Source organism: Salmo trutta, chromosome 4 (genome assembly GCF_901001165.1).
Source record: "Salmo trutta chromosome 4, fSalTru1.1, whole genome shotgun sequence".
NCBI classification, from domain to species: Eukaryota; Metazoa; Chordata; class Actinopteri; order Salmoniformes; family Salmonidae; genus Salmo; species Salmo trutta.
In genome coordinates, this window is record NC_042960.1 from 52967283 (window position 1) to 52982059 (window position 14777).

The 14777-nt window shown below is 44.9% G+C and overlaps 1 protein-coding gene across 1 annotated transcript in view; it reads left to right on the forward strand.

The window, feature by feature from the left end:
* Positions 1 to 14777, forward strand: part of LOC115192599 (transducin-like enhancer protein 4) — an 80811-nt gene that overhangs the window by 49491 nt on the left and 16543 nt on the right. The window contains exons 6-10 of the mRNA XM_029751284.1: positions 1233 to 1307; positions 2066 to 2243; positions 2790 to 2806; positions 4710 to 4847; positions 8128 to 8181. Coding sequence (XP_029607144.1) covers positions 1233 to 1307; positions 2066 to 2243; positions 2790 to 2806; positions 4710 to 4847; positions 8128 to 8181 — 462 coding nt within the window. The remainder of the gene's footprint in view (positions 1 to 1232; positions 1308 to 2065; positions 2244 to 2789; positions 2807 to 4709; positions 4848 to 8127; positions 8182 to 14777) is intronic.

The window sequence follows — 14777 nt, forward strand, 5'->3', positions numbered from 1 at the left end:
TGGATTGAGGTCTGGGCTTTGACTAGGCCATTCCAAGACATTTAAATGTTTCCCCTTAAACCACTCGAGTGTTGCTTTAGCAGTATTCTTAGGGTCATTGTCCTGCTGGAAGGTGACACTCCATCCCAGTCTCAAATCTCTGGAAGACTGAAACAACAGGTTCCCCTCAAGAATTTCCCTGTATTTAGCGCCATCCACCATTCCTTAAATTCTGGCCAGTGTCCCAGTCCCTGCCGATGAAAAACATCCCCACAGCATGAGGATGGTTTTCTCAGGGTGATGAGAGGTGTTGGATTTGTGCCAGACATACCGTTTTCCTTGATGGCCAAAAAGCTCAATTTTAGTCTCATCTGACCAGAGTACCTTCTTCCATATGTTTGGAGAGTCTTCCACATGCCTTTTGGCAAACACCAAACGTGTTTGCTTATTTTTTTCTTTAAGCAATGGCTTTTTTCTGGCCACTCTTAGGTAAAGCCCAGCTCTGTGGAATGTATGGCTTAAAGTGGTCCTATGGACAGATACTCCAATCTCCGCTGTGGAGCTTCGCAGTTCCTTCTGGGTTATCTTTGGTCTCTTTGTTGCCTCTCTCATTAATGCCCTCCTTGCCTGGTCTGTGAGTTTTGGTGGGATGGATTCTCTTGGCAGGTTTGTTGTGGTGCCATATTCTTTAAATGTTTTAATAATGGATTTAATGGTGCCTCGTGAGATGTTCAAAGTTTCTGATATTTTTTTATAACCCAACCCTGATCTGTACTTCTCCCCCACTTTTCCCTGACCTGTTTGGAGAGCTCCTTGGTCTTCATGGTGCCCCTTGCTTGATGGTGCCCCTTGCTCAGTGGTGTTGCAGACTCTGGGGCATTTAGATTGCACACAAGTGGACTTTATTTAGCTAATTATGTGACTTCTGAAGGTTGCACCAGATCTTATTTAGGGGCTTCATAGCAAAGGTGGTGAATACATATGCACGCACTGCTTTTCCGTTATTTTCTTTTTAATATATATATATTTTGAAACAAGTTATTTTTTTCACTTCACCAATTTCGACTATTTTGTGTATGCTATTACATGAAATCCCCCCAAAAATCTATTTCGATTACAGGTTGTAATGCAACAAAATAGGAAAAATGCCAAGGGGGATGAATACTTTTGCAAGGTACTGTATATAGTGTATGTCTATGTGTTATGAGAAGCACAAAGCGGGATAAATAACCTGTGTGTGTGTGTGTGTGTAGCATCAACAGCAGGTGGTCCAGGCAGTGGAGAGGGCCAAACAGGTCACTATGGCCGAACTCAACGCCATCATTGGGGTGAGTCACCTCTGGTCACCATGACAACCCTCACACCCCCAACAGCGACACTATTAAACATCAACACACAAAGACACAGTCTACAGGGGCATGCACACCTCTCTCTCTGCAGTGTTTAAAGTGCTGGGGTGTAAGTAGAGTGTAATGTGATCAGAGCTCCGACAAGCTCTCACTGTAGCACACACACACTAAAATAAGCTGTAATAAGACCCAAGGAAAATAGCCTCTCTTTATCTGTCTGTACCCCCCTCCTCTCCTCTCCCTCCATCCCATCTCTTTTTCCCCCCTCTGCTTTGTTCTCTCCCTCTGCCCCACTCTTTCTCTCTCTCTCTCTCTCTCTGTTGCTCTCTTTTCTCTATTTTTCTATTCCTCCTACTCCCGATCTATCTCCCTCCTCCTGTCCTCCCTCTCTTTCTCCCTGTGTTATCTCACTCTCCCTCCCTGTGTTATCTCTCTCGCTCTCTCTCCCTCCCTGTGTCCTCTCTCTCTCTCTCGCTCTCCTTGTCCTCTCTCTCGCTCTCCTTGTCCTCTCTCTCTCGCTCTCCCTGTCCTCTCGCTCTCCTTGTCCTCTCTCTCTCTCTCTCTCTCTCTCTCTCTGTCCTCTCTCCCTCTCTCTCTCCCTGTCCTCGCTCTCACTCTGTCCTCTCTCCCTCTCTCTCTCTCTGTCCTCTCTCCCTCTCTCTCTCTCTCTCTCTCTCTCTCACTCTCTCTCTCTCTCTGTCCTCCTTCTCCCCCTGCCCTGTCTCCCTGGTGTACAGCAGCAGCAGCTCCAGCACCTGTCTCACCACACCCCAGGTATTCCCCTGACTCCCCACCCGTCAGGCCTCTCTCTGGGGGGAGGTTCAGGTCTGCTTGCCCTTACTGGTGCCATGGGGGTCTCAGCCCACCTGGCCTCCAAGGATGAACGCAACCACCTGGACCCTGAGCACCTGAGAGGTAGGACTCACTGACTGACCTCCACGTGAAGGACACTGGTGGAGAACTGTAGTACTGAAATGTGTCAGCTTTTGATACAAAATAACCACTTGGTTGAACTTTTGTTGAACTCAAAGGGTGGCGGAATATTTTGAGGAACAGCGCTCATTAAACATAGAACAACTAACAAATGGCATTCTGTTGCCTGCGAGGCTGTATTGATGGAGGGTGACTAGATGTTAAACTTGTAGGACCCGGGTGCAGAAAAAGAATGAGAGAGAGAATGAGCAGACAGATGAGTGCTGAATGAATGAACGGGAAGACGGAAAGCATTGTGTCTCTGAGGAGTGGAGACAGAGACGGAGAGGGCAGCACTGCAGATTGGAAACATGTACAATACAAAGCTTGTGTTTTTATTGCACTGGGACAGGCCTTTTTCAGGTTGACCTTGGCATGCTGTGGGGCTGTTGTTATTATTATCTATGCTGACGTCAATCCCCTCTACCCCTTCCCCCTCTATCCCTCACCCCCTCTACTGCTCCTTCCCTCTCTCTGTTCCCTTCACAGAGGCTGCGCTCAGCAGGGTAAGTAACCCCAACGTGTGTGTGTGTGTGTGTGTGTGTGTGTGTGTGTGTGTGTGTGTGTGTGTGTGTGTGTGTGTGTGTGTGTGTGTGTGTGACTGTGAGACCCTCTTTAAAGAGGACCTCTAAAAGCGTCTGTTTTGTTGGAGAGTTCCCATTAATAGGACCAGCACCAGAGTTAGTATAGCTAGTACAACAGTAGAACAGTTCTGTTGTTCCTTAACTTAGGCCCAATGGTAGGGTTGCAAAGAGAGGGGTTGGTTTCTTTCAAGTATTTTATGTAAAGTGTCACAAGACAAATAGTGGCCCTTTTGAGTACTTCAAATGATCACAGGTGTCTGTAATTATCTCTGGCCCTCTCTCTGGCCTATATGAAATAATTAATGACAAAGCTGTTAAACATGATCCTAAATGTAAACCATCAACTTGTGAATACCATTGGTGTTTAATATGAGGGTTTCAGCATGGGATATCCTTCATATTTTATACACACTTATTTATTTCACTATGTTAATATGTCTTTGTTGTCGATGTTTTGGCGTCAAACTGGTGGCAGTTATGAAAAAAAGACAGTAGTTGGACGAGTTGCAATGTTAATTGAAAATAATGCCATTGTTGATTAGATGCTTTTTTCATTAATTAGCCAATTTTTCTCTTGAACCATATGGTCTATACACTAGAAACTCATGGACACAGATATAAAAAATGAAAACTATATATATGAAAATATTGTTTTTATTCTAATATTTTTATTTAGAATATAAATTACCAAGGGGCCTCCCGAGTGACGCAATGGTCTAAGGAACTGCATCACAGTGCTAGCTGTGCCACTAGAGATCCTGGTTCGAGTCCAGGCTCTGTCACAGCCGGCCGTGACCAGGAGACCCATGGGATGGCGCACAATTGGCCCAGCGTCGTCCGGGTTAGGGGAGGGTTTGGCCGGCAGGGATGTCCTTGTCCCATCGTGCTCTAGCGACTCCTGTGGCGGGCCGGGCACAGTGCACGCTGACATGGTCACCAGGTGTACTGTGTTTCCTCCGACACATTGGTGCAGCTGGTGTCCGGGTTATGTGGGCATTGTGTCAAGAAACAGTGCGGCTCAGCTGGGTTGTGTTTTGGAGGACGCACAGCTCTCGACCTTCGCCTCTCCCGAGTCCATACGGGAGTTGCAGCGATGAGACAGACTGTAACTAAAATCAAATAGCTAAATTATACATATGACCATCATAAAACAATTCCATGTCAGCTTATGACACCCTCCCAACATCTTACTCTAGAGAATTATGCACTTATACTAATGCACTGATCTTAAAGAGGTCCTGTTTGTGATAACGTCCTCCAAAATATGGAGGGAGGAAGGAGAGGTGCATATCAATTGCTATTTGTTAAGTTGTGCTTGTGTGACTTTTTTTAAATGGAGAGGAAGAAAGAAAAAGCAAGGGGAAGAGCGGGAGAGAAGAGAGGGAGGGACAGATGGAGGAGAAGACTGGGAGTTTGTTGAGAAAACTGTGGTTCTTTGTGTGTTCTGGTCTCGTCCGTCCAACCAGCTTCCTGTCTGTGTCCTCCACAGAATGTTCCATAGGAGTCAACCGATGAAAGAGAATAGAGTTAGCCCACATAGACCCCAGAAATAATACTCCACTTTGATGTTTTATTCCTCTGTTATGGTGATCACACCATGCTCTTTCTAGTATAAATAGCCAGAAAATTGGCTTCTTGTAAAATGATCAGAGTCATATTTGAGAGTCATATGAGCTTTTCCGTGTCAGGGAGAAAGTTAATACACTTTTAATGTGCTGTTTAATTGCATTTTCTGTATGACTTACCTGTTGTGTGTCGGCTCTTTTTTATGCGATGTGTGTGTGTGTGTGTGTGTGTGTGTGTGTGTGTGTGTGTGTGTGTGCAGAGTAAGTCTGTGTCGTCGACAGACAGCCAGCAAGTGGAGGAGCGCCAGGGCCCGTCGGGGGGGTACTCCTCCTCCCAGGGAGGGGGCGACGCTAAGAGGAGGCGCTGTGATGACAAGGAGCCCCTCCCACCTCACTACGTACGTATGCCATTCAATTAAACCTGCACTGCAGTATTAACGCTGGATCAGCCCCAAGTCTCTGACATCACAGGTCAACCAGGGGTCACAGTCATTCTGCTAGTCAAATATGTGTTTAGCTTGGAAGGGTAAGACATGCAATGGCCAAAATAGATTACCCTAGTGAACATGATCTCTCTCTATGTGGAGTGAGTATTCTGATTGACATAGCTCCTCTATGAGAACTGCCTTAAATATCACATCAGTGTAGCCTCTCGTGAAGGGAGATGTTGTGTTTTTAAAACAGGCTGGACAGGGAGCTCTGTTGATCATCCGCCTATCTGTACTACATGATGTAATTGTTGTTCTTCTCCTAGCTCTGGTCTGTCTATGTCCAGGTTGTTTTTCTCCTAGCTCCGGTCAGTCTACGTCCAGGATGTTTTTCTCCTAGCTCCGGTCGGTCTACGTCCAGGATGTTTTTCTCCTAACTCCGGTCGGTCTACGTGCAGGATGTTTTTCTCCTAGCTCCGGTCGGTCTACGTGCAGGATGTTTTTCTCTTAGCTCCGGTCGGTCTACGTCCAGGATGTTTTTCTCTTAGCTCCGGTCGGTCTACGTCCAGGATGTTTTTCTCTTAGCTCCGGTCGGTCTACGTCCAGGATGTTTTTCTCCTAGCTCCGGTCGGTCTACGTCCAGGATGTTTTTCTCCTAGCTCCGGTCGGTCTACGTGCAGGATGTTTTTCTCCTAGCTCCGGTCGGTCTACGTGCAGGATGTTTTTCTCCTAGCTCCGGTCGGTCTACGTGCAGGATGTTTTTCTCCTAGCTCCGGTCGGTCTACGTCCAGGATGTTTTTCTCCTAACTCCGGTCGGTCTACGTGCAGGATGTTTTTCTCCTAGCTCCGGTCGGTCTACGTGCAGGATGTTTTTCTCCTAGCTCCGGTCGGTCTACGTCCAGGATGTTTTTCTCCTAGCTCCAGTCGGTCTACATCCAGGATGTTTTTCTCCTAGCTCCGGTCGGTCTACGTCCAGGATGTTTTTCTCCCAGCTCCGGTCGGTCTACGTCCAGGATGTTTTTCTCCCAGCGCCGGTCTGTCTACGTCCAGGATGTTTTTCTCTTAGCTCCGGTCGGTCTACGTCCAGGATGTTTTTCTCCTAGCTCCGGTCGGTTTACATCCAGGATGTTTTGCTCCTAGCTCCGGTCGGTCTACGTGCAGGATGTTTTTCTCCTAGCTCCAGTCGGTCTACGTCCAGGATGTTTTTCTCTTAGCTCCGGTCGGTCTACGTCCAGGATGTTTTTCTCCTAGCTCCGGTCGGTCTACATCCAGGATGTTTTTCTCCTAGCTCCGGTCGGTCTACATCCAGGATGTTTTTCTCCTAGCTCCGGTCGGTCTACGTCCAGGATGTTTTTCTCCTAGCTCCGGTCGGTCTACGTGCAGGATGTTTTTCTCCTAGCTCCGGTCGGTCTACGTCCAGGATGTTTTTCTCCCAGCTCCAGTCGGTCTACGTCCAGGATGTTTTTCTCCCAGCTCCGGTCTGTCTACGTCCAGGATGTTTTTCTCTTAGCTCCGGTCGGTCTACGTCCAGGATGTTTTTCTCTTAGCTCCGGTCAGTCTACGTCCAGGATGTTTTTCTCCTAGCTCCGGTCGGTCTACGTCCAGGATGTTTTTCTCCTAGCTCCGGTCGGTCTACGTGCAGGATGTTTTTCTCCTAGCTCCAGTCTGTCAACGTCCAGGATGTTTTTCTCCTAGCTCCGGTCGGTCTACGTGCAGGATGTTTTCTCCTAGCTCCGGTCGGTCTACGTCCAGGATATTTTTCTCCTAACTCCGGTCGGTCTACGTGCAGGATGTTTTTCTCCTAGCTCCGGTCGGTCTACGTGCAGGATGTTTTTCTCCTAGCTCCGGTTGGTCTACGTCCAGGATGTTTTTCTCCTAGCTCCAGTCGGTCTACATCCAGGATGTTTTTCTCCTAGCTCCGGTCGGTCTACGTCCAGGATGTTTTTCTCCTAGCTCCGGTCGGTCTACGTCCAGGATGTTTTTCTCCCAGCTCCGGTCTGTCTACGTCCAGGATGTTTTTCTCTTAGCTCCGGTCGGTCTACGTCCAGGATGTTTTTCTCCTAGCTCCGGTCGGTTTACATCCAGGATGTTTTTCTCCTAGCTCCGGTCGGTCTACGTGCAGGATGTTTTTCTCCTAGCTCCAGTCGGTCTACGTCCAGGATGTTTTTCTCTTAGCTCCGGTCGGTCTACGTCCAGGATGTTTTTCTCCTAGCTCCGGTCGGTCTACATCCAGGATGTTTTTCTCCTAGCTCCGGTCGGTCTACGTCCAGGATGTTTTTCTCTTAGCTCCGGTCGGTCTACGTGCAGGATGTTTTTCTCCCAGCTCCAGTCTGTCAACGTCCAGGAGGTTTTTCTCTTAGCTCCGGTCGGTCTACGTCCAGGATGTTTTTCTCTTAGCTCCGGTCGGTCTACGTCCAGGATGTTTTTCTCTTAGCTCCGGTCGGTCTACGTCCAGGATGTTTTTCTCCTAGCTCCGGTCGGTCTACGTCCAGGATGTTTTTCTCTTAGCTCCGGTCGGTCTACGTGCAGGATGTTTTTCTCCTAGCTCCGGTCGGTCTACATCCAGGATGTTTTTCTCCCAGCTCCGGTCAGTCTACGTCCAGGATGTTTCTCTCTTAGCTCCGGTCGGTCTACGTGCAGGATGTTTTTCTCCTAGCTCCGGTCGGTCTACATCCAGGATGTTTTTCTCCCAGCTCCGGTCGGTCTACGTCCAGGATGTTTTTCTCTTAGCTCCGGTCGGTCTACGTGCAGGATGTTTTTCTCCTAGCTCCGGTCGGTCTACGTGCAGGATGTTTTTCTCCTAGCTCCGGTCGGTTTACGTCCAATATGTTTTTTTGTCCTAGCTCTGGTCTGTCTATGTTTAGGAATAGTCTCCTCTCCTCTCCAACATGGCCCTGATCTGGCTCAATATAATTAGGGGGTGATGTCACTCCACCGTGATGTCAATAGGAATATCAGGCCACGATCACATCAACGCACTGTTGCCATGGTGATTAAGTGCCATCGCTGTCACCACTATTCCCAGAGAGAGAGGGGGAGAAGAAGAGAGGAATAAAGTAGTAATATAGCCAAACAGATGGAGAACGGGAGGGAGGGGTGGGCATATCTGTGTATGTGTGCAAGCCTGGGTGGGTGTAGTGTGTGTGTTAGTCTGTGTGTATGGCTGACAGAGGGAAGACGTGAAGGGTGGGCAATGTTGTTTACGTGAGAGAGAGTGTGTACCTGACATTCTCTCCTCTGTGTCTCTTAGGACAGTGATGGGGACAAGAGTGAGGATAACCTGGTGGTTGATGTCTCTAATGAAGTAAGAATAACCAAGTCACACGTAGGCACAGATCTTGGATGAGCTTACCCTCTCCCAATTCTAACCAAACCCGTCAGAGGGAAAAGGCTAAACTGGCCTTAGATCAGCACCTTTCTACATGCAACGTCATCTGACCCCATGTAAATGCTAGAGGAAAACAAACAGTGAGTGATATTAGGAATGTAACAATTCACCGATACGGATGGGTCCCCGATTCAAATGTTTAAGATACAAGTGCATCGGGCCTCCCGAGTGGCACGGTGGTCTAAGGCACTGCATCGCAGTTGCTAGCTGTGCCGCTAGAGATCCTGCATTGTCCGAGTTAGGGGAGGGTTTGGCCGGCAGAGATGTCCTTGTCCCATCGTGCTCTAGCGACTCCTGTGGCGGGTTGGGCGCATGCACGCTGACATGGTCACCAGGTGTACGGTGTTTCCTCTGACACATTGGTGTGACTGGCTTCCAGGTTAAGCGGGCACTGTGTCAAGAAGCAGTGCTGCTTGGATGGGTTGTGAGGGCAAACGGCTCTCAACCTTTGCCTCTCCCGAGTCCGTACAGGAGTTGCAGCGATGAGACAAGACTGTAACTACCAATTGGATATTATGAAATTGGGGAGAAAAGGGAGTAAAACATTTTTTTTATAACAGATACAAGTGCACCATCGGTCCGCAGACCCCAAACCCATCTAAATGTAGTATGCATCGGTCAAAAAATCAATTCAAATGTTACAAATTGCCAGTACACTAAAATGTTTTGCTCATATTACATTCTTACCGAAAATTGCCTTTATTCATGTGTACGCTCCAAATTCATATGATCCTAAATGTTTTGATTTTCTGAACACCATATTGTTAGAATTAACTCAATTCCATCTGACAGACATGAATGCCATTTTGGACATGCGGGACAAATCTAATAAGACAAACTACTGTCCACACACAACCAAGGCTCTCCAACATACAGTTGAAGTTGGAAGTGTACATGCACTTAGGTTGGAGTCATTAAAACTTTTTTTTTCAACCACTCCACATATTTCTTGTTAACAAACTATAGTTTTGGCAACTCGGTTAGGACATCTACTTTGTGCATGGCACAAGTCATTTTTCCAACAATTGATTACAGACAGATTATTTAATTTATAATTCACTGTATTCAAATTCCAGTGGGTCAGAAGTTTACATACACTAAGTTGACTGTGCCTTTAAACAGCTTGGAAAATTCCAGAAAATGATGTCATGGCTTTAGAAGCTTCTGATAGGCTAATTGACATCATTTCAGTCAATTGGAGGTGTACCTGTGGATGTATTTCAAGGCCTACCTTCAAACGCAGTCCCTCTTTGCTTGACATCATGGAAAAATCTAAAGAAATCAGCCAAGACCTCAGAAAAAGAATGTAGACCTCCACAAGTCTGGTTCATCCTTGGGAGCAATTTCCAAATGCCTGAAGGTACCACGTTCATCTGTACAAACAATAGTACACAAGTATAAACACCATGGGACCACACAGCCGTCATACCGCTCAGGAAGGAGACACGTTCTGTACTTTGGTGTGAAAAGTGCAAATCCTTCCCAGAACAACAGCAAAGGACCTTGTACCTGTTTCCTCCAGCATCTTCACAATTTCCAAATGCCTGAAGGTACCACGTTCATCTGTACAAACAATAGTACACAAGTATAAACACCATGGGACCACACAGCCGTCATACCGCTCAGGAAGGAGACACGTTCTGTACTTTGGTGCGAAAAGTGCAAATCCTTCCCAGAACAACAGCAAAGGACCTTGTACCTGTTTCCTCCAGCATCTTCACAAAAGTATCTATATCCACAATAAAACGAGTCCTATATCGACATAACCTGAAAGGCCGCTCAGCAAGGAAGAAGCCCACTGCTCCAAAACCGCCATAAAAAAGCCAGACTACGGTTTGCAACTGCACAAAGATCGTACTTTTTGGAGAAATGTCCTCTGGTCTGATGAAACAAAAATAGAACTGTTTGGCCATAATGACCATCGTTATGTTTGGAGGAAAAAGGGGGAGGCTTGCAAGCCGAAGAACACCATCCCAACTGTGAAGCACGGGGGTGGCAGCATCATATTGTGGGGGTGCTTTGCTGCAGGAGGGGCTGGTGCACTTCACAAAATAGATGGCATCATAAGGATGGAAAATTATGTGGATATATTGAAGCAACATCTCAAGACATCAGTCAGGAAGTTAAAGCTTGGTCGCAAATGGGTCTTCCAAATGGACAATGACCCCAAGCTTACTTCCAACGTTGTGGCAAAATGGCTTAAGGACAACAAAGTCAAGGTATTGGAGTGGCCATCACAAAGCCCTGATCTCAATCCTATAGAAAATTTGTGGGCAGAACTGAAGTACGTGCGAGTAAGGAGGCCTACAAACCTGACTCGGTTACTCCAGCTCTGTGAGGAGAAATGGGCCAAAATTCACCCAACTGATTGTGGGAAGCTTGTGGAAGGCTACCTGAAACGTTTGACCCAAGTTAAACAATTTAAAGGCAATGGTACCAAATACTAATTGAGTTTATGTAAACTTCTGACCCACTGGGAATGTGATAAAAGAAATAAAAGCTGAAATAAATCATTCTCTCTGCTATTATTCTGCCATTTCACATTCTTAAAATAAAGTGGTGATGATAACTTACCTAAGACAGGCAATTTTTACTAGGATTAAATGTCAGGAATTGATGTCAGAAAACTGAGTTTAAATGTATTTGGCTAAGGTGTATGTAAACTTCCGACTTCAACTGTATATACTTTCTGATTACAACATCATTGATGCCTGGCGTGCACATAATCCATAAGCAAATGAGTACACAAGTCTACTCAAACAGGAATTAAAACATTCCCCTGAATCGATTTTATGGTATTATCTCCTAAAAGAGCCACAAGATGGTGATTCAGCATTTCATTACTACAGAATCCTACATTCTGTGATCAATTTAAAATGAAAGCTAAACTAATTCATATTGATCAATAACAATTCAACCGATGATTCCTGGATTCTATGGGATGCTACCAAATGTTTTATGAAAAAGAAGGCAACTGCATTTTCATCTGGGTTGAATAAATTACAATTCAAGAAGATATCAGAATTGGAAATGTTGTTAACTGCGTTAGAGCATTCACAACAAATACTATTTTCAGACCAGGTAACTATTACTCTTTCCAAAGTCAAGACAGAACTTAATTTATTGATAAGACCGAGAGCAGAATTTGCCATCCATCGAGTTCGACTCAACCATTACTTCCATTGTAATCTTCCCAGTCATTTACTGGCCAATAAGCTATGCAGTAATGATCAATTAGCTGATATAGCAACTATTGAATCTGAAACAGGGGAATTACTATCAGAACCCAAATTAATCAAAGATTATACCGCTTCTATAAAGAACTGTACACTTCTGATTGTAAATCCACACAATGTCAGACTAGGGCCTTTCTAAAATAATTAAGAACTCCTCTTCTCTCAACAGAGGAAGCCGCCTTGCTGGGACCCAAATCTCTCTCAATGAACTCAAAAGGGCATTGGGTAGAATGAATAAAGGAAAATCGGTCTATTTAAAATGTGGGAATGAATTTGGTCCACTATTGCTTGAAATTAACACAGCCGTTCACAAAGGTTCATTTGGGAGATGTGAATACACCACTAATTTAGTTATTCTTTTTTTAAGGGTAAGAATGCTACCCAGTGTTCTCACTATCGCTCCCTATCTTGATAAACACAGATATCAAACCGTTTTCCAAAATGTTGTCATCCCGTCTTGAGAATTCCTTACCCAAAGTGGGTTTGTTAAAAAACGTTTATTCTCGGAAAACCTCCGTCGACTATTACATATCTTAAATGCTTCATCAGAAACAACAGCGCCTTGGGCTGTTTTATCTCCTGTTGCAGAAAAATCTTTTGATAGACTAGAATGGTCATATCTCTGGTCTGTCTTCGAACATATGGGAATTGGCCTCCAATTTCATTAATATGATTAAAATACTAAATATGCCAATCCCTCAGCCATAGATATTATAGGCAATATCTGCTCTGATCATTTAGAATCACAATAAGCAACAGACAAGGCGATCTGATTTCTCCTTTGTTATTTGTATTATCCATGGAACCCCTGGCCCAGGCAATTTGTCATTGAAGGAAATAATACCAATTTCCCTGATCACTTCATCTCATTATACGTGTACAATATTTTACTATATCTAGACAATGTATGTCAATCACTCCCAAATGCATTGAAGATCATCGATAAATTCAGCTTCATCTCAAGTTATTAAATTAATCGAACCAAATCAGCCTTACTTCCTCTCAAGACCCAGATGGAGGACTCCATCTCTGCTTTTGGAATCCCAATAATTTCCCATTTTAAATATTTAGGTGTAATAGATTTTCTTCCTTATATAAAACCATTGCTAGAAACTTTAACAGAATGTTCAAATCAATTCAATCAGACCTCAGTAGATGGACTAACATCCCTGCTGCTTTAACCAGCAGAATATGTATTGTCAAAATGAAAAATGGCCATGGCTGGATTTTTGAAATTCAATTCTTCCCATGTCTCCCCCTTCTGGCTTTTGGGATGAAATCCATAGTGTGATTTAAAAAAATGAATAAGGCAATGTAAGTGATCCCAGATAAAATTAAGAGGGAAAGAAGTAGGAGGACTATCCGTACCAAACTTGAAATTGTATTTCCAGGCACTAGCATTTTTCCCCATCCTAAATTGGTTTAGACATTATTCTTCCGCTCCCTGACTGAGTATAGAGAGATTAATGGTGTCTCCTATTGCCTTGGAAGAGGTGGTCTTCACTGATATGCCACTTAATCCTTCTCCTACAATTTCCGTGGCTCCGCGGAAATCAAATTAACATAAAACAAAAATCCCCATCAAAATCCGTCTGTTTAAACAATGTAAACTACGCTTTGGTCCTACTATTGCTCACACAATCTCTATTTTGCGCAACATTTTAAAACAATGTAAGTTGAAATCAAAATGGCATGCCCATACTCCAATATTTCACAATAATACCTTGCGATCTGGAGGGCGGCCTTTCCAATGGTTCAAATGTGTAATCCGTACCCTTGTCGATATCATGGATAGTACTGGTTTGAAAACATTCCAAGATTGAAATACACATAAACATTAACAGGCAACTTCTTTTTTCTATATTTACAACTTAGGTCAGCAACGCTGTCCTATGGAGTCCCTTGGGAAACCCAAATACCGAACCATCCAATTATGTGAAATATACATCAATTATCTGGGCTCCCAAAAGGACTGATGTCAATAAACAACTTTTGGAAAGCTCATATTCTGAGCTAGCCATTAAAAGGTATGGGTTAGATCTAAGTGAATCTGAACAACCCTTTATTGGAACAGAATATGGAAACATGGCCATGGCATCCAGTAATCTGAACCATCAATTTATAAACTTTAAGTTTGTTCACAGACTGTATTTAACACCAAGGAAACATTTTACGAAGAAATTGGCCCCAACTCCCAACTGTTCACTGTGTCCCCTAAATCAGGTAGGCACTGCAGTTAAATGCTTCTGGGACAAAGTTACAAAATTCCTTTCAAAGTACATGAATGTAAATATTCAATGCTTTGCATGTACAGTGCATTTGGAAAGTATTCAGACCCCTTACTTTTTCCACATTTTGTTACGTTACAGCCTTATTCGAAAATTGATAAAACATTTATTTCTCCTCATCAGTCTACACCGAATACCCCATAATGGCAAAGAAAAAAAGCACATTTGGCAGACTTGTCCCAAAGTCACTCCTGTGTTGTCTTGGCTGTGTGCTTAGGGTCGTTGTCCTGTTGAAAGGTGAACCTTCACCCCAGTCTGAGGTCCTGAGCGCTCTGGAGCAGGTTTTCATCAAGGATCTTTCTGTACTTTGCTCCGTTCATCTGACTAGTGTCCTATTCTCTGCCGCTGAAAAGCATCCCCACAGCATGATGCTGCCACCACCATGCTTTAACGTAGGGATGGTGCCAGGTTTCCTCCAGACGTGATGCTTGTCATTCAGGCCAAAGAGTTCAATCTTGGTTTCATCAGACCAGAGAATCTTGTTTCTCATGGTCTGAGAGTCCTTTAGGTGCCTTTTGGCAAACTCCAAGCGGGCTGTCATGTGCCTTTTACTGAGGAGTGGCTTCCATCTGGCCACTCTACCATAAAGGCCTGATTGGCGGAGTGCTGCAGAGATGCTTGTCCTTCTGGAAGGTTCTCCCATCTCCACAGAGGAACTCTGGAGCTCTGTCGGAGTGACCATCGGCTTCTTGGTCACTTCCCTGACCAAGTCCCTTCTCCCCCGATTGCTCAGTTTGGCCAGACAGCCAGCTCTAGAAAGAGTCTTGGTGGTTCCAAACTTCTTCCATTTAAGAATGATGGAGGCCACTGTGTTCTTGGGAACCTTCAAGGCTGCAGAAATGTTTTGGTACTCCAGATCTTTACCTCGACACAATCCTGTCTCGGAGCTCTACGGACAATTCCTTTGACCTCATTGCTTGGTTTTTGCTCTGACATGCACTGTCAACTGTGGGACCTTATATAGACAGGCGTGTGCCTTTCTAAATCA